Source organism: Meriones unguiculatus, chromosome 2 (assembly GCF_030254825.1).
Source record: "Meriones unguiculatus strain TT.TT164.6M chromosome 2, Bangor_MerUng_6.1, whole genome shotgun sequence".
NCBI lineage: Eukaryota > Metazoa > Chordata > Mammalia > Rodentia > Muridae > Meriones > Meriones unguiculatus.
Window position 1 is genome coordinate 163,940,579 of NC_083350.1, and position 12,228 is coordinate 163,952,806.

Sequence of the window (12,228 nt, forward strand, 5' to 3'; positions counted from 1 at the left end):
TTCAGCTCTTGGCTGGCTAGCTCTTGACCTTTTGGTCCTTGGCTGCTCTTTTGATCCTAGGCTCTTCTCTTGCCTTATCCACTCTGCTCTTCTCTCTCTCCTCTTCCTCTCCCCTTCTCCTTCCTCTCATGGCCAGGTTCAGCCTGGACCCTTGTAGATGCTTCTGGCTGAACTCTCCCCACCATATCTACAATAAAATCCTTCTCCCCAACCATAACCACAGGTGGTCATGTCCTTATTTTCATTCAGACTCCTCCTTCAGCTAGAATCAAAGATTGGGGCTTACCAAGATTCGGCTGGGACACTGCCATGGACCTTTGGGGCACCGATGTGGAAGTGATGGCAGGGTGGAGGTTCACATGATTCAGGGGCTGATTCATCACCTTCCTAGGGTCTTGCCATGTGGTGATTTTTTCTATGTGACTAAAGGAAGGAAAACAATCAGTTACTTGATTAACCATCAGTATTGTCATCAACATTACCAGTAACATTATCTCAGTGACACTGGTTCTTCCCCTCGGTGGCTGACATTAGCTTTTGGTTTTACCCAGGGACTTCCCTGCATTCTGGTTGTGCCATGCTGAGGACCCTAACCCAAGGAGCATACACCCCAACTGCTTCCCCACTCCCTCTTAACTCTCCACTCACAGATGCCACTAGATAACTGCCCTCCAAAAGCTGGTCCCACACTCTGCTCCCAAACCATATCACAGATCATTCTTACTGCTTTACAGACCTCTTCCACTCCACCAAGCTCAACCTTTAGTGAATGACCTTTTGTGTGTAGGGGTAGGTGCCTGCATTTAGCTTAAAGATGAGTAAGGCCATGCAGTGTCCCTACTTTGCTTTATAAACGGTATCAGAAATCTTTCTATATCCATTGAAGACAGGAAACTATGATATTCCAAACTGAATATTATCCGTTTGTTATGGTCTTACAACCAGGTTTGCCTTTCCTGTCAAACCCTACTTAGACACTTCCTGAGACATAAAAGCAATGTGACTGCTCTTTTTGTTAACCACACTTGAATTTTGAATAAAAAAGATATTCTTACTTTTAGTGTAGGAAACTACAATATCTGAGTTTATGCTAGGTCTAAAAATTTCCTCTCTGTAAAATTACATTTACTTTGGCTTCTCTCTATTTCTTTCTCTCCTTCTCTTATCTTTATTTATTTATTTATTTATTTATTTATTTATTTATTTTCCCTCCCAGTTAAATGTTTCTTCCAGGATGTGTTAGCATCAAGAACCCTTCCATTGCCTAGAGTGAAAACATAGATGTTCTTTTAAGAGCTTCAAACTGAATATCATTTTTAAAAATAAATAAACAATAAACCAAGGGCTGAGTGCAAGTGTAGCTCTGTGCTGCGCATGACTGGGAGGGTTAGGAGCAGGGTTAAGTTTGATTATTGCATGTCAAATGCAGCACCCATCTCAATCTTCAAAAAAGTCGGCTGGAGAGATGACTCAGAGGTTAAGATTAAGAGCACTGGTTGCTCTTCCAGAGGTTCTGATTTCAATTCCCAGCAACCACATGGTGGCTCACAACCATCTGTAATGAGATCTGGTGCTCTCTTCTGATGTGCAGGCATACATGCAGGCAGAACAGTATATATATATATATATATATATATATATATATATATTTAAATCTTTAAAAAATGTCAGCAGTGAAATAGAATAATTTTTAAAGTTATATTGTAAAAAGCAAAAGACTAAATTAAAGAGATTAAGAATTATTTCCCTAATCATTAAAAAAAGAAGAAAGAAAAAAAAAGCCATGTTATGTCTTCAGTTTGACAGCTTAATGCTGTTTTAAAACTTGAATAAAATCAAGTCAGCCTTTGAACATGAGGAAACTCAGCCCTAGGGTTCTTTGTTACAAGCCTTAAGAGTAAGGAAGTAAGTGACAGAAATGAACTAAATAACTGACATAACTGAACTAAATGTCAACATGAAATAAATTCCCTTTAGCAAAGTAATTAGAGCTAAGAAACTATGATTGTTCTCACAGGGCTAATCCTATCAAAATCTTATTTCCAGGCTGGGGAGATGGCTTGGTGGGTGAAAACACTCAGCACAGACACATGAGTTCCTCAAAGCCCCAGAACCCATGCAAAGATGGGCATGGTAGCATATGTCTACAATCACAGTGCTCCAGAAAAAAGATGGAGAAAGGATGGAGACAGGAAAATCCCTGGAATGTGGCTAAATTGTCCTGCTCAACAGCAAACAAACAAAATAAAACAGTCTAAAACTTAAAACACCTGAGGTGGTGCTCTAACTACAGCATGCTCTCATGCAACAAATGTACCCCACCCCGTCCCACCTCTCTCTCTCTCTCTCTCTCTCTCTCTCTCTCTCTCTCTCTCTTCCTCTCTCTCACATTTCCAAGTTAGGCTTGTCCTAAATAAATGTTTTTTGTTCTGGTACCATACATCCTTCTCTGTCTTCTCTGTGAACTGTTCTAAGATGCCAGCATCATGAATACTGACACTATCTGAGAACCATCATAAGAACCCCAGTCTACCCCAGACAGTGAGATATACGCACATACTGGGCATGTTAATAGAGATAGGTCACTGCTGTCATCAGACGTACAGGGTTAAAGCTGAAGGATTATCATGGCAGCTGGAGTGCTATATTCCCAAATACTGAACCTCGCTATCTCTACTTCTAAACAAACAAGTGGTGGCTTTCGAATGTGGCAGGACATAGAAGGTCCCACGCACAAAGCTAGTATGTGAAGTGTTTGCTAAGCCTAATTTGCCACAGGGTATCAACAAGGCTTTCCAGCCTCCATTCCATTCCACAGAGAGCCTTCTATGTGGACACTATTGCCTCAGCTTGACAGGTCTGACCTGAAAGATAAAAGACTTACCCTCAGGCTGAGGTCCTGAAACTTGCACAGGTATTTGGTACCCTCTGCAGCCCACCCTTCCAAATCTACGACCAGCCATCACCTTTTAGAAGATCAGTTAATTGTGTCATTCAATGTCTTCTCCAAGACTCAATAAAAGAGGAGTGTTAGGAATTTCTTCTCAAATTCTCACACAGCAATGAAAATTATTTACAAAAACTCTTTTCGGGTGTGTGTTAGAGGCAGGGGGCAGTTGAGACAGACAGGATTTCTTTGTGTAACAGTCTTGGCTGTCCTGGAACTCTCTTTGTAGATAAGGCTGGCCTCAAATTCACAAAGATTCACCTGCTTATGAGTGCTGAGATTAAAGGCATGATATCACTCTTGAGTGGAGACACATTTGTAAACCATATCTTGTCCCAATGTCAAAAGGTTTATGTGATGTCTCCTACCCTAAACACAAAATCCCGGGAGACTGTATTGGTCACAAGGCTAATTACAGTGTTCAAGATTTGAAAACTAATTTCTCCTATTATTTAAGTGATTTAGAGCTTTCAGCTTTGGCTACCCTCACCCAGTTCCCAAACTTAAAAGATGCGATTCACTTTTTCATTCCACTGTCTCATCTTAGCTCCCTCTATTAATACGACTGAGTCACTTCCTGTCTCCTGTTTCTCAGTGTGACCATGAGGTTTGCCAAGACTGAGCGTTTAACTAGATTAATCCCACTTCCCCACTACTCCCACCTCCTTCCTGGCTTTATTCACTTGCTGGGTCTACTTTAAGAAAAGACCTTCTATTTAAAAAGTATGATCCCTTGTGGAAATTAACATCAACATTAACATCTATACATTCTTATATTAAATTTTCTATGTTTTAAATATTCTATAAATACATGCTACTTTATTTTCTGAAATAAAAAGTGAACAAAAGGGCTACAGCTGGGATACAAAGTGAATAAATTATAATAAACAAAAAGTATATAAAAATAAGACAGTGAAAAAAAGGGGGGAAGCTAACCAGGTAGCCAAATAATGGGGTCACTGGTGGAGTTTCCTGATTGCTTGTTTTGTTTTGTTGTGTTTTTCCTATTTATGGTTTTATGCTTGGCAGGTATTTAACAGTGACTGTGGATTATTTCCATAACCAGCAAAGGCTGAAATACTCATGAAGGCACCAAAAAGAAAAAAAAGGAACAAAGGAAAATTAATGCACAAATATGTAGGTTACCTGACACTAGCTGCTAAAGATAAACTGCAGAAGATTTAAAAGTCATACTTAGTTATCTTAACCCTTTGATGAAGGTCCCCTCTATGCTCTTTCCTCACTCCCTCTTAGTCTGGAGAATAGCCATGCCTCTTTCCCAAAAGACTGTAAGTTCTTTTAAGCACATAAAGAACATACAGATATAAAAAGTAGGGATGATTATGGAAATTTAGAAATCTTTATAGCATGGGCAAAGAATTTGTTCTTGGAGCTGGTGTGGTGGTGCACACCTTTGATCTCAACACTCCAGTCAGGCTGATTTCTCTAAATTCAAGGTCAGCCAAAGCCAAAGAGAATCCTGGTCTCAAACAAACAAAATCAGACAACAAATAAATATAAATGAAAACAAACAATTACACTTCCCACTTATTTTCATGCAGTCCAAAAAGAAAAAAGAGAGTAAATGGAGTTACTTGGCCCCATGCTGTTTACAAAGAGCAGCAGTTCCTAAGAGGAAGAAAAACTTCTCCACAACCAAAAGCCTTTCCGTAGACTTAAAACAAAATCCCCACAAAGGTTTCCCATGAAGGGCCTGGAGCAGGATGTGGTAGGAAAGGCTCCCACAATAAATATGAAGGAAGGAGCTACCCTTCTCCTTCCTTGGATGGCCAGACCAGTACTAGGCTTCAGACCCCAGTAGAAGTTTGCTCCAGAACTGGCTTGCCACCAGTGAGCAACAGCTCCAAGGACCTGGGGTTTGCCAGCAGCCAGGCCTCTGAGAAGATTCCTGACTGGAAAGGATGGCTACTGGAAAACTGATGTGTCAAATCTTTGTTCCCCTGCAATTGACACAAAACCATTTTAAATGTGAGATAAATTCTGTGAGGTAAAGATTAACTATTATGTAGAGAGGAAGCACTCTTACCCTCAAGTCACTACTTACTTACAAGTCTGTCCCCACCCATCAGCCTGGGGGGCTGTCATGATCTCTGGTTTTCTCTTCCCAGGTTTTGCTCTGTCCTTCAGTACTTCTCTTCCAGATGAGTCAAGGCCATGTATTCCTCCTCAGTCCTGTTGGCTTTCCTTTCCTTCATCTCTCCTTCTCCTATCCTCTCCCTTGGACAATTCGTGTTCTACCCCACTTGGTCTCTATCTCAAGTGCATAATAAATCCAAGACACCCTTGGAAATACGTCTCCAAAGCCATTCTCATCCAGGTGTGCCTCTTCAGAGACACTACCGCCACTGTAACCTATTAGTAGACTCTTTACAAGCCAAAAGGGCCACAGCCTGGAAATCACAACCAACCTGGAAACCTGAACTTCAATACTAGCACAGACCCTAGGTCACCTAACTGGGTAAGTCATTTAACCCACCCAAGCCTTGGCATCCATAGCCAAAGGGGAAATACAAAACAAACAAATAAAACCTCTATAGCAAATATGCTAAGTAAAAGTGCATGCAAGTAAAACAGGCCTGTTCTAAGCATCCCAGACTATCCAAGTCACTTACAGGTTTCATGATTTCATGACCAGGACTCCCAAGTTCACTTACTTAGTGAAAGGCAGGCAGCTCCTGCTTCAAGCTCAAAGCTGACAAAATTTACTGAGCAACCTCAGACTATATGTCTATGATGCATGACCCACAATGCACTGGGAAGGTATAAAAATGAAAAGCATTTTATAAATATGCAACCTTGATTAATAGCCCATTTAATGCCAAGATAAAAACCCTACTGTAAAAATAAAAGCTGCCAGTTTCTCACTGCCCAGCAAATGCTCTGGGATTTTTGGAAGAGTTTACCTGCTGATCTTTGACCAAGTACACTTACTTCATGGAAGGAAACCACAGAGAAATAATGTATAGTAGGATTTGTATTGCTGGAAGCAATTATAAGATGTAAAAGCGGGAATGATTACAAGTGCCCTTGTCTCTTTACCATCCTATCCCTTTGCCCCTCTTTCTTTAACATATCAGAGTTTCACATTATAGTCAGAACCAGAGCTTCCACATCAGCAGGACTTAAAGAGCCTTCCCTCCTACCTCTACCCACCACAACCTGATAAGGTACATAAAAAGAACTGTACCAATGAGATGGGGATTGAAAGGCAAACTTAGGATCAAAAGTCAATCATAATCTTATTTTGATGAAGTTCCCCTTTAACAAACTCTTCCTTGACTCCCTCTTATTTTGGGGAGCAGTCTTATTTCTCTTACAATGAAAGGTAAGCTTTTCTAATCACCATGGAACAAGCTATATGGCACACAAAAGGCATTAAAAAAAATCTTATAATCCCCATGACATTATAAACCCAATTTAAATACAGATAAATTTGATTCACTGGGCCAGTTCACCACCTTCTTAATACTATAACAAACATATGTATTAAAGGCAATTACCACCAGGCCTAGAAATATAATTCCAGCTCCTGAAGGCCAGCCTGGTCTACAAAGGGAGTGCCAGGCCAACCACAGCTACATGGTGAGACCCTGTCTCAAAAGAAACAAAAGCAATAACATTAAACATTAAACCTTTGCAAGCAAGCTGCTTTTGGTAGACTGATACAATTAAACTCAGTAAAAACTGAAACAGATTTGAATGAAGCTGATAAATTCTCAGATAGGGTTTGCCAAGTATATTTGACCCATAATAAGCAGACAACAAATTCTATGCCAGTTTTTTAACCCTGTAGCAGAAAGGAAGGCTTGTTCAAGACTTAACGTTCAAAGACTCTTCCTTATTACAACACAAATCTGCAACCCATATTCTAATCTAACTCAACTGTCTAGAAAAGCATTCTTATTAAAATTTCGAGATTTAGGAAACAGAAGATCATTCCATATCTTTTAATCAGTTCTGGCATTTCTTGAGTACTATCTTTTGTTTTATTGTGTTTTGTGGCCTATGGCATTTAGGTCTCAAACCATATGAAAAAAGGTAGCAGCCATGATCATTTTATTAATTCTCCCAGGCCTGAGCACACACTTTTCCTCTGATCCCACCAAAAACCAGAATGCCATAGAAATAGATGACAGTGGAAGCCCATAGCAGAAGCCACCAGTACCATGGGTGCTCAGCTCACAGCTCATGTCTACACCACTGACCTGACTCAATCCTTTACATAACAAGATCAGAAGCCTACCCTCTGCTTACTGCATTAGCTGCTTCACTGATAGGGAGCTTGCTTTCGGGGTGAAACACACTCCCAATCAGGAATAAATCACCACTATCCCACAGGATGAACAGATACACCGCATATGTTTTACTCTGTCCCTAAAGCGGTCAATCTCCTTTCTCAGTTCATTCTTCTTGCTCTCCCTCCAGTTGCTCCTTTGTCCCAGAGCAGCTTTCATTAACTATAACTGGTTATAATTCTTCTTCCAATCTGCCAAATCCTCTATGATACCATCCTTCCTAGCCTAGAATACAAGACACATGGAGACAAAAGTTGGACTGCAAATGTGCACGCCTGACGTATCCTATCAAAACAGTCAACATTCAAATCCCAAAGCTAAAAAAAAAAAAAAAAAAAAAAAAGAAAAGAAACACCTCATGGCATACAATAAAGGTGACTATTCACACAACAGAAATATGAGAGTGCTTACGTTCTGAAACCACAAGGAATCTGTGGTTCAAAGTTTCCAGCCCAATTTCACTGCAGCAGCTCATATGAAGAGGTCCCTACAGTATATGGCACAGGAGTGCCAGCTCATAGGCAGATAAGGAATTTTGTTTGTTTGTTTGTTTTCAGAGTTGAGGACCTAACCCAGGGCCTTGTGCTTGCTAGGCAAGAGCTCTACCACCAAGCTAAATCCCCAATCCCAATAGAGGGATTTTTTTTTTTAATCTTCTAGTAAAATGTGACATAGCAATCTTCTGCTAATTACTACTGGTACATACTTCCAGTCTTTACTATTTACTTTCCACTCCAAAAAATTTCAGAGTTCTATTTTCTGGAATTCTAAGTGAACGAAAGGGACTGTATTTTTAACTACCATGCATGGCTCTCATCTTTGTCTTCGATCCCAGCCTTGCCAGGAAGCCACTTGTTTAAGATGGCAGTGTGAACAGGCCTTGCACTATGGCCAGCTGGGGTGATCTGTCCACCTCAAATCTTTCCTACTGAGCTCCACTTTGACTTTTCTTCTATTCATTTCCCCTAAATGTACTCAGGCAAGGCAGAAGTGAGTCAAAGTGGCTATCAGTGCAGGAAAACAGTAAGAGCCAAGTTCATAATATCTGTGGTTCCTCACAGGGTTTATTTACCAGTGTTTTGTGCTCAGGAACAGGAAAGAAAGAAACACGATGAATGTACCATTCTCAAACAAAACCACTTTAGGAAATGGCTCATCAATCCAGCCCAGCAGCATGACTCATGGACCCGTGTTTGGAGGGGAAGGGGTTCAGCCATAGTGTACAGACAGACCGTCACCTGCTCTAGCTCCCCAACACCATCCAAGACAAGCAAATCTGACTTTGCCTCTGAAAGTAGAGACAAATTCTTGCTTGACCTCCTTTTTCTTAATCCCTAAGAGGACAAGAAGGAAAGGCTTGCATATTTTTGTCTGTTTGACTCAAGCCATGAAGCCCACGGAAGAAGCTTGGCCACATAAACAACTTCATTATAAACACCCAGCATTTTCCTTCTTTTCTCATGTTGGGATTAATAACGCTATTAAAAAATACACAAGGCAGTGGGCATTGTACCACATGCCTGTAATCCCAGCACTCGAGGAGACAAAGGCAGGCAGGTCTCTGTGAGTTCTAGGCCAGCCTGTTCTACAAAACGAGTCCCAGACAGTAAAGGCTACACAGAGAAAGAAAAACTGTCTCAAGAAAAATGCACAAAGCAGCACTGTTGGGCTCTACTGTTGGGACTCAACCAAAATGCAGAAGTTTGTTTTCTATTTTCTTGTTTCTAGAGGACAAGTACAAAATATGTATTCGGTATTTGTATTCTATATTTCCTCAAAGACAAAAACATGGAATGAAAATGACAAGTGGAGAAAAGATGAGGTGCATTATCTATAGAAAAATGGGCTGTTTTCATCCCTTTTGTCATGCAATGAACATTTATAGTGGTGCTGTGTCTTCTGTAGGAATGCAACTGTAGAACCAGTTTTGGGTTTGGAGGTAAAACACACACAGCATTGAGCTCTGTGCTCCATCTCAAAATAAATTTTTGCATATGTAGAGTGAAAATTACTTCCAAAAATTCTTTCAATGCACAGTCTAAAAGGCTTCATGCACAGTATATTATCATTCAGCAAGACCAATGCAACCAGATATTGCCAGGGTTAGAATATGTGCGACTTCTATGGCCTGGCTTCAGATGCAGCTATTCCACACCCACCAAATATATATGCTGAGATTTATTAAGCATGGAATATTGAGTTCGTACCACTTAAATATCTAGATGATAATTGCCTACAGTGTGTGGGCCCTCAAAAGATTGGTAAACCAAGGGTGGAGATGTGATAGAAGTGAAAATAAGAGATCATAGATGGCTAAAAGCTATTGTTTTTCATTTTAAACTATCCATAGCCTGACATTCTGTCCCAATAGCTTCTTGTTTGATATATCAACCACACTGCCTAAATCTGACATCTGGAAAGCAGCTCAATTTTGTTTTAAAGCCACTTAACTATGATAAATGCTTAAATACCTTGAAAATTGTTTTTCCAGGCTCTGTGTCTGACACATGTTTCTCTGTGCTGTTTTTCCAGTTGTTCTTAAGTGGGACATTCATTGACCCAATGCTTGGTTGCTCCCAAAGCACTCAAATATCAAATGTCTCCGAGTTGGGCTACAGCTATCCTTCTTTCTCTCCCTTCGAACTGCCCCAAGTGAAATAAATGTCACTTGGCCAGAAAATGAGGGCAAAGCTATTTCTGGGCAGGAGAATAGGAACTAATGAAGAATTAATGTTCTGGAGATTAAAATAGGAAAGAAAACATCTGAAATACTGGCAGCCCCTAGCCTACCTGTGCTTCACTCAACCAAGGGAGTGTGCTCTGAAAAGCTCAAATTATATTATGAGAATCAGGGGTCCACTAGTGTACTAATGACTTCACAGAAGGTCCCTGGCCCTTCTCTCCCTTTCTGGCCTCCAAGAAGCAGGCCACAGTGGAGACATGTCTCTCCCTCATTTGTACCCTCCCCCTTAACAAACTACTTCCCTTTCCTGCACTATCCACGTACAATGAGCTGTTCAGAGGCACGGGAGCCTTGAAAGCATCTGTCCTCTGGACTCAAATCTGCACCAATAATGATTTTAAAACCCCAATTTCTTTTTTTGTTAGTAAGTTCCTCGTCTACTCACGTGGGGAGATCTGAGCCCTTTTGTGCTAGCTTTGGTTTCTTTCCTCCTCTAATTCAGACAGGCTCTGGCTGTCTGACCCACTTTCTGTTAATGTTTTCAAGGCGCAAGACAACATGAATCAACAACAAGAGGGCTGGCCTGAACCCCAGAGTCTGAAGACAGACTCAAAGTGCTTTTCACAAGCACAAGCCCATTTTGTAAGAAGTAACTAAGAGGGTCAAAGGCAAATGCCAAGGTACTGAAAGGGCAGTGCTAGACTTCTGAGGCAGGGATCATGGCACCGAGGATCTTGAAAGCAAGTTGAAGTGCATCGTGAGGTTTTCTGTCCTTCAGCAGTGCCAAAGACCAAACCCAGGGCTTCATGTGTGCCAGGCAAACATATGCTTCATGATTTCAATTCAGTTCGCAGCGTTTTATAACACATGCCTTGACATCTTTGGTGGAAAGCAGCAAAACAAAAACACTGAACTCTGCTTCTGCCGATGACTAATATCATTTCACATGACATCTCCAAGCCTTGCTTTCCTCCAAGGGCATAAGAACATCGAACATGTGGTGCTGTTCTGAGTATTTAAACATGTAACAGAAACAATACACCATCCCAGGCATAAACTCCATCCTACAAATGCTATTTCTCATCCTTTCCTTTGTGAAGATCTATCTCTAATGTCTGCCTAAAGAGATCTAACTAAAACAATGCAAAAAGAATCCAAAAAGGGAGGAAGGATAAGAGGGAGAGAAGATACCCTAGATTAACCAAGAAATGAAAGAGAATAGTAGTGGTCATTAATTTACTTAAAAACCTATAGATTTTATATAGTCAGGGTGGCTAATAACTGACTGAAACAAAGATATTCCTTTTCATTTTTAAATTAGCATATTAGATGTTAAATATCATTATGGCAATTTCCAACAAAGTACATTTTGGGGATTCTCTCCTCTACCCCAGCTACCTTAGATCTGAACCTTGCTCCTCCCCATAAATCTCCTCCTTACCAGTCTTTTTTCCTCTCTCATTTTCCACGTGTCTTTTGCCCAACACTTACACATTAACATACACATGCATACATTATCGGCTAGGATCCGAATATGAAAGAAAACATGATTTCTGTCATTCTAAATTTGGGTCATATCACCTAACTGAATTATTTTCCAGATATATCTTATCCTGAAAATTTCATGATCTCATTTTTCCCTACCTATAAACACCTGTTGATGGGCATCTGGATTGACTGGATTGTTGACTGGTTTTGAAACAGAACCCAGGTCTTCTGCAAGAGCAAAACTTGCCCTTAACCACTGGGTCATCTCTCTAGCCCCTTGTCAGATTTTTCAGTAAGGTAAACTGGTATCTCAAAGTCTCTTTAACCTACATTTCCTTGATGCCAGTAATGTTGTATAGTTTTACATTTTCATCATCCACTTGAGTTTCTTCAACTGTCTATTCATTTCATCAGTCCAAGGTGGGTGTGGTGATGTGTGCCTTTAATCCTAGCAAAGGCAAAGTCATCTCTGTGAGTTTGATGCCAGCCTGGTCTACATGTTAACTTCCAAAACAACCAGTGCTACGCCTAGAGAGACCTTGTCTCAAAAGTCATTCCTTAGCACATTTGTTGACCGATATGTGTTTAAATTTTGCAATTCTTTGTAAACTGTGAATATTATCCCACTATCTGAGGCATAGAGATGGTAATTTTTTTTCGTCCTACCCCATGGGCTGTTTGCCCTGCTGACAGTTTCTTTTGCTAAAGAGAAACTTTTTACTCTCACAGAGGCCAATCTCCTGATTCCTAAGGCTAAGATCTGTGCAGCAGAAGGCCTGCTTGGCAAAGTTCTT

The 12,228-nt window shown here is 40.6% G+C and overlaps 1 protein-coding gene across 1 annotated transcript in view; it reads right to left on the reverse strand.

The window, feature by feature from the left end:
* Wwtr1 (WW domain containing transcription regulator 1) overlaps nucleotides 1-12,228 on the reverse strand; it is a 122,098-nt gene that overhangs the window by 51,404 nt on the left and 58,466 nt on the right. The window contains exon 3 of the mRNA XM_021662309.2: nucleotides 287-423. Within this exon, the coding sequence (XP_021517984.1) occupies nucleotides 287-423 (137 nt within the window). The remainder of the gene's footprint in view (nucleotides 1-286; nucleotides 424-12,228) is intronic.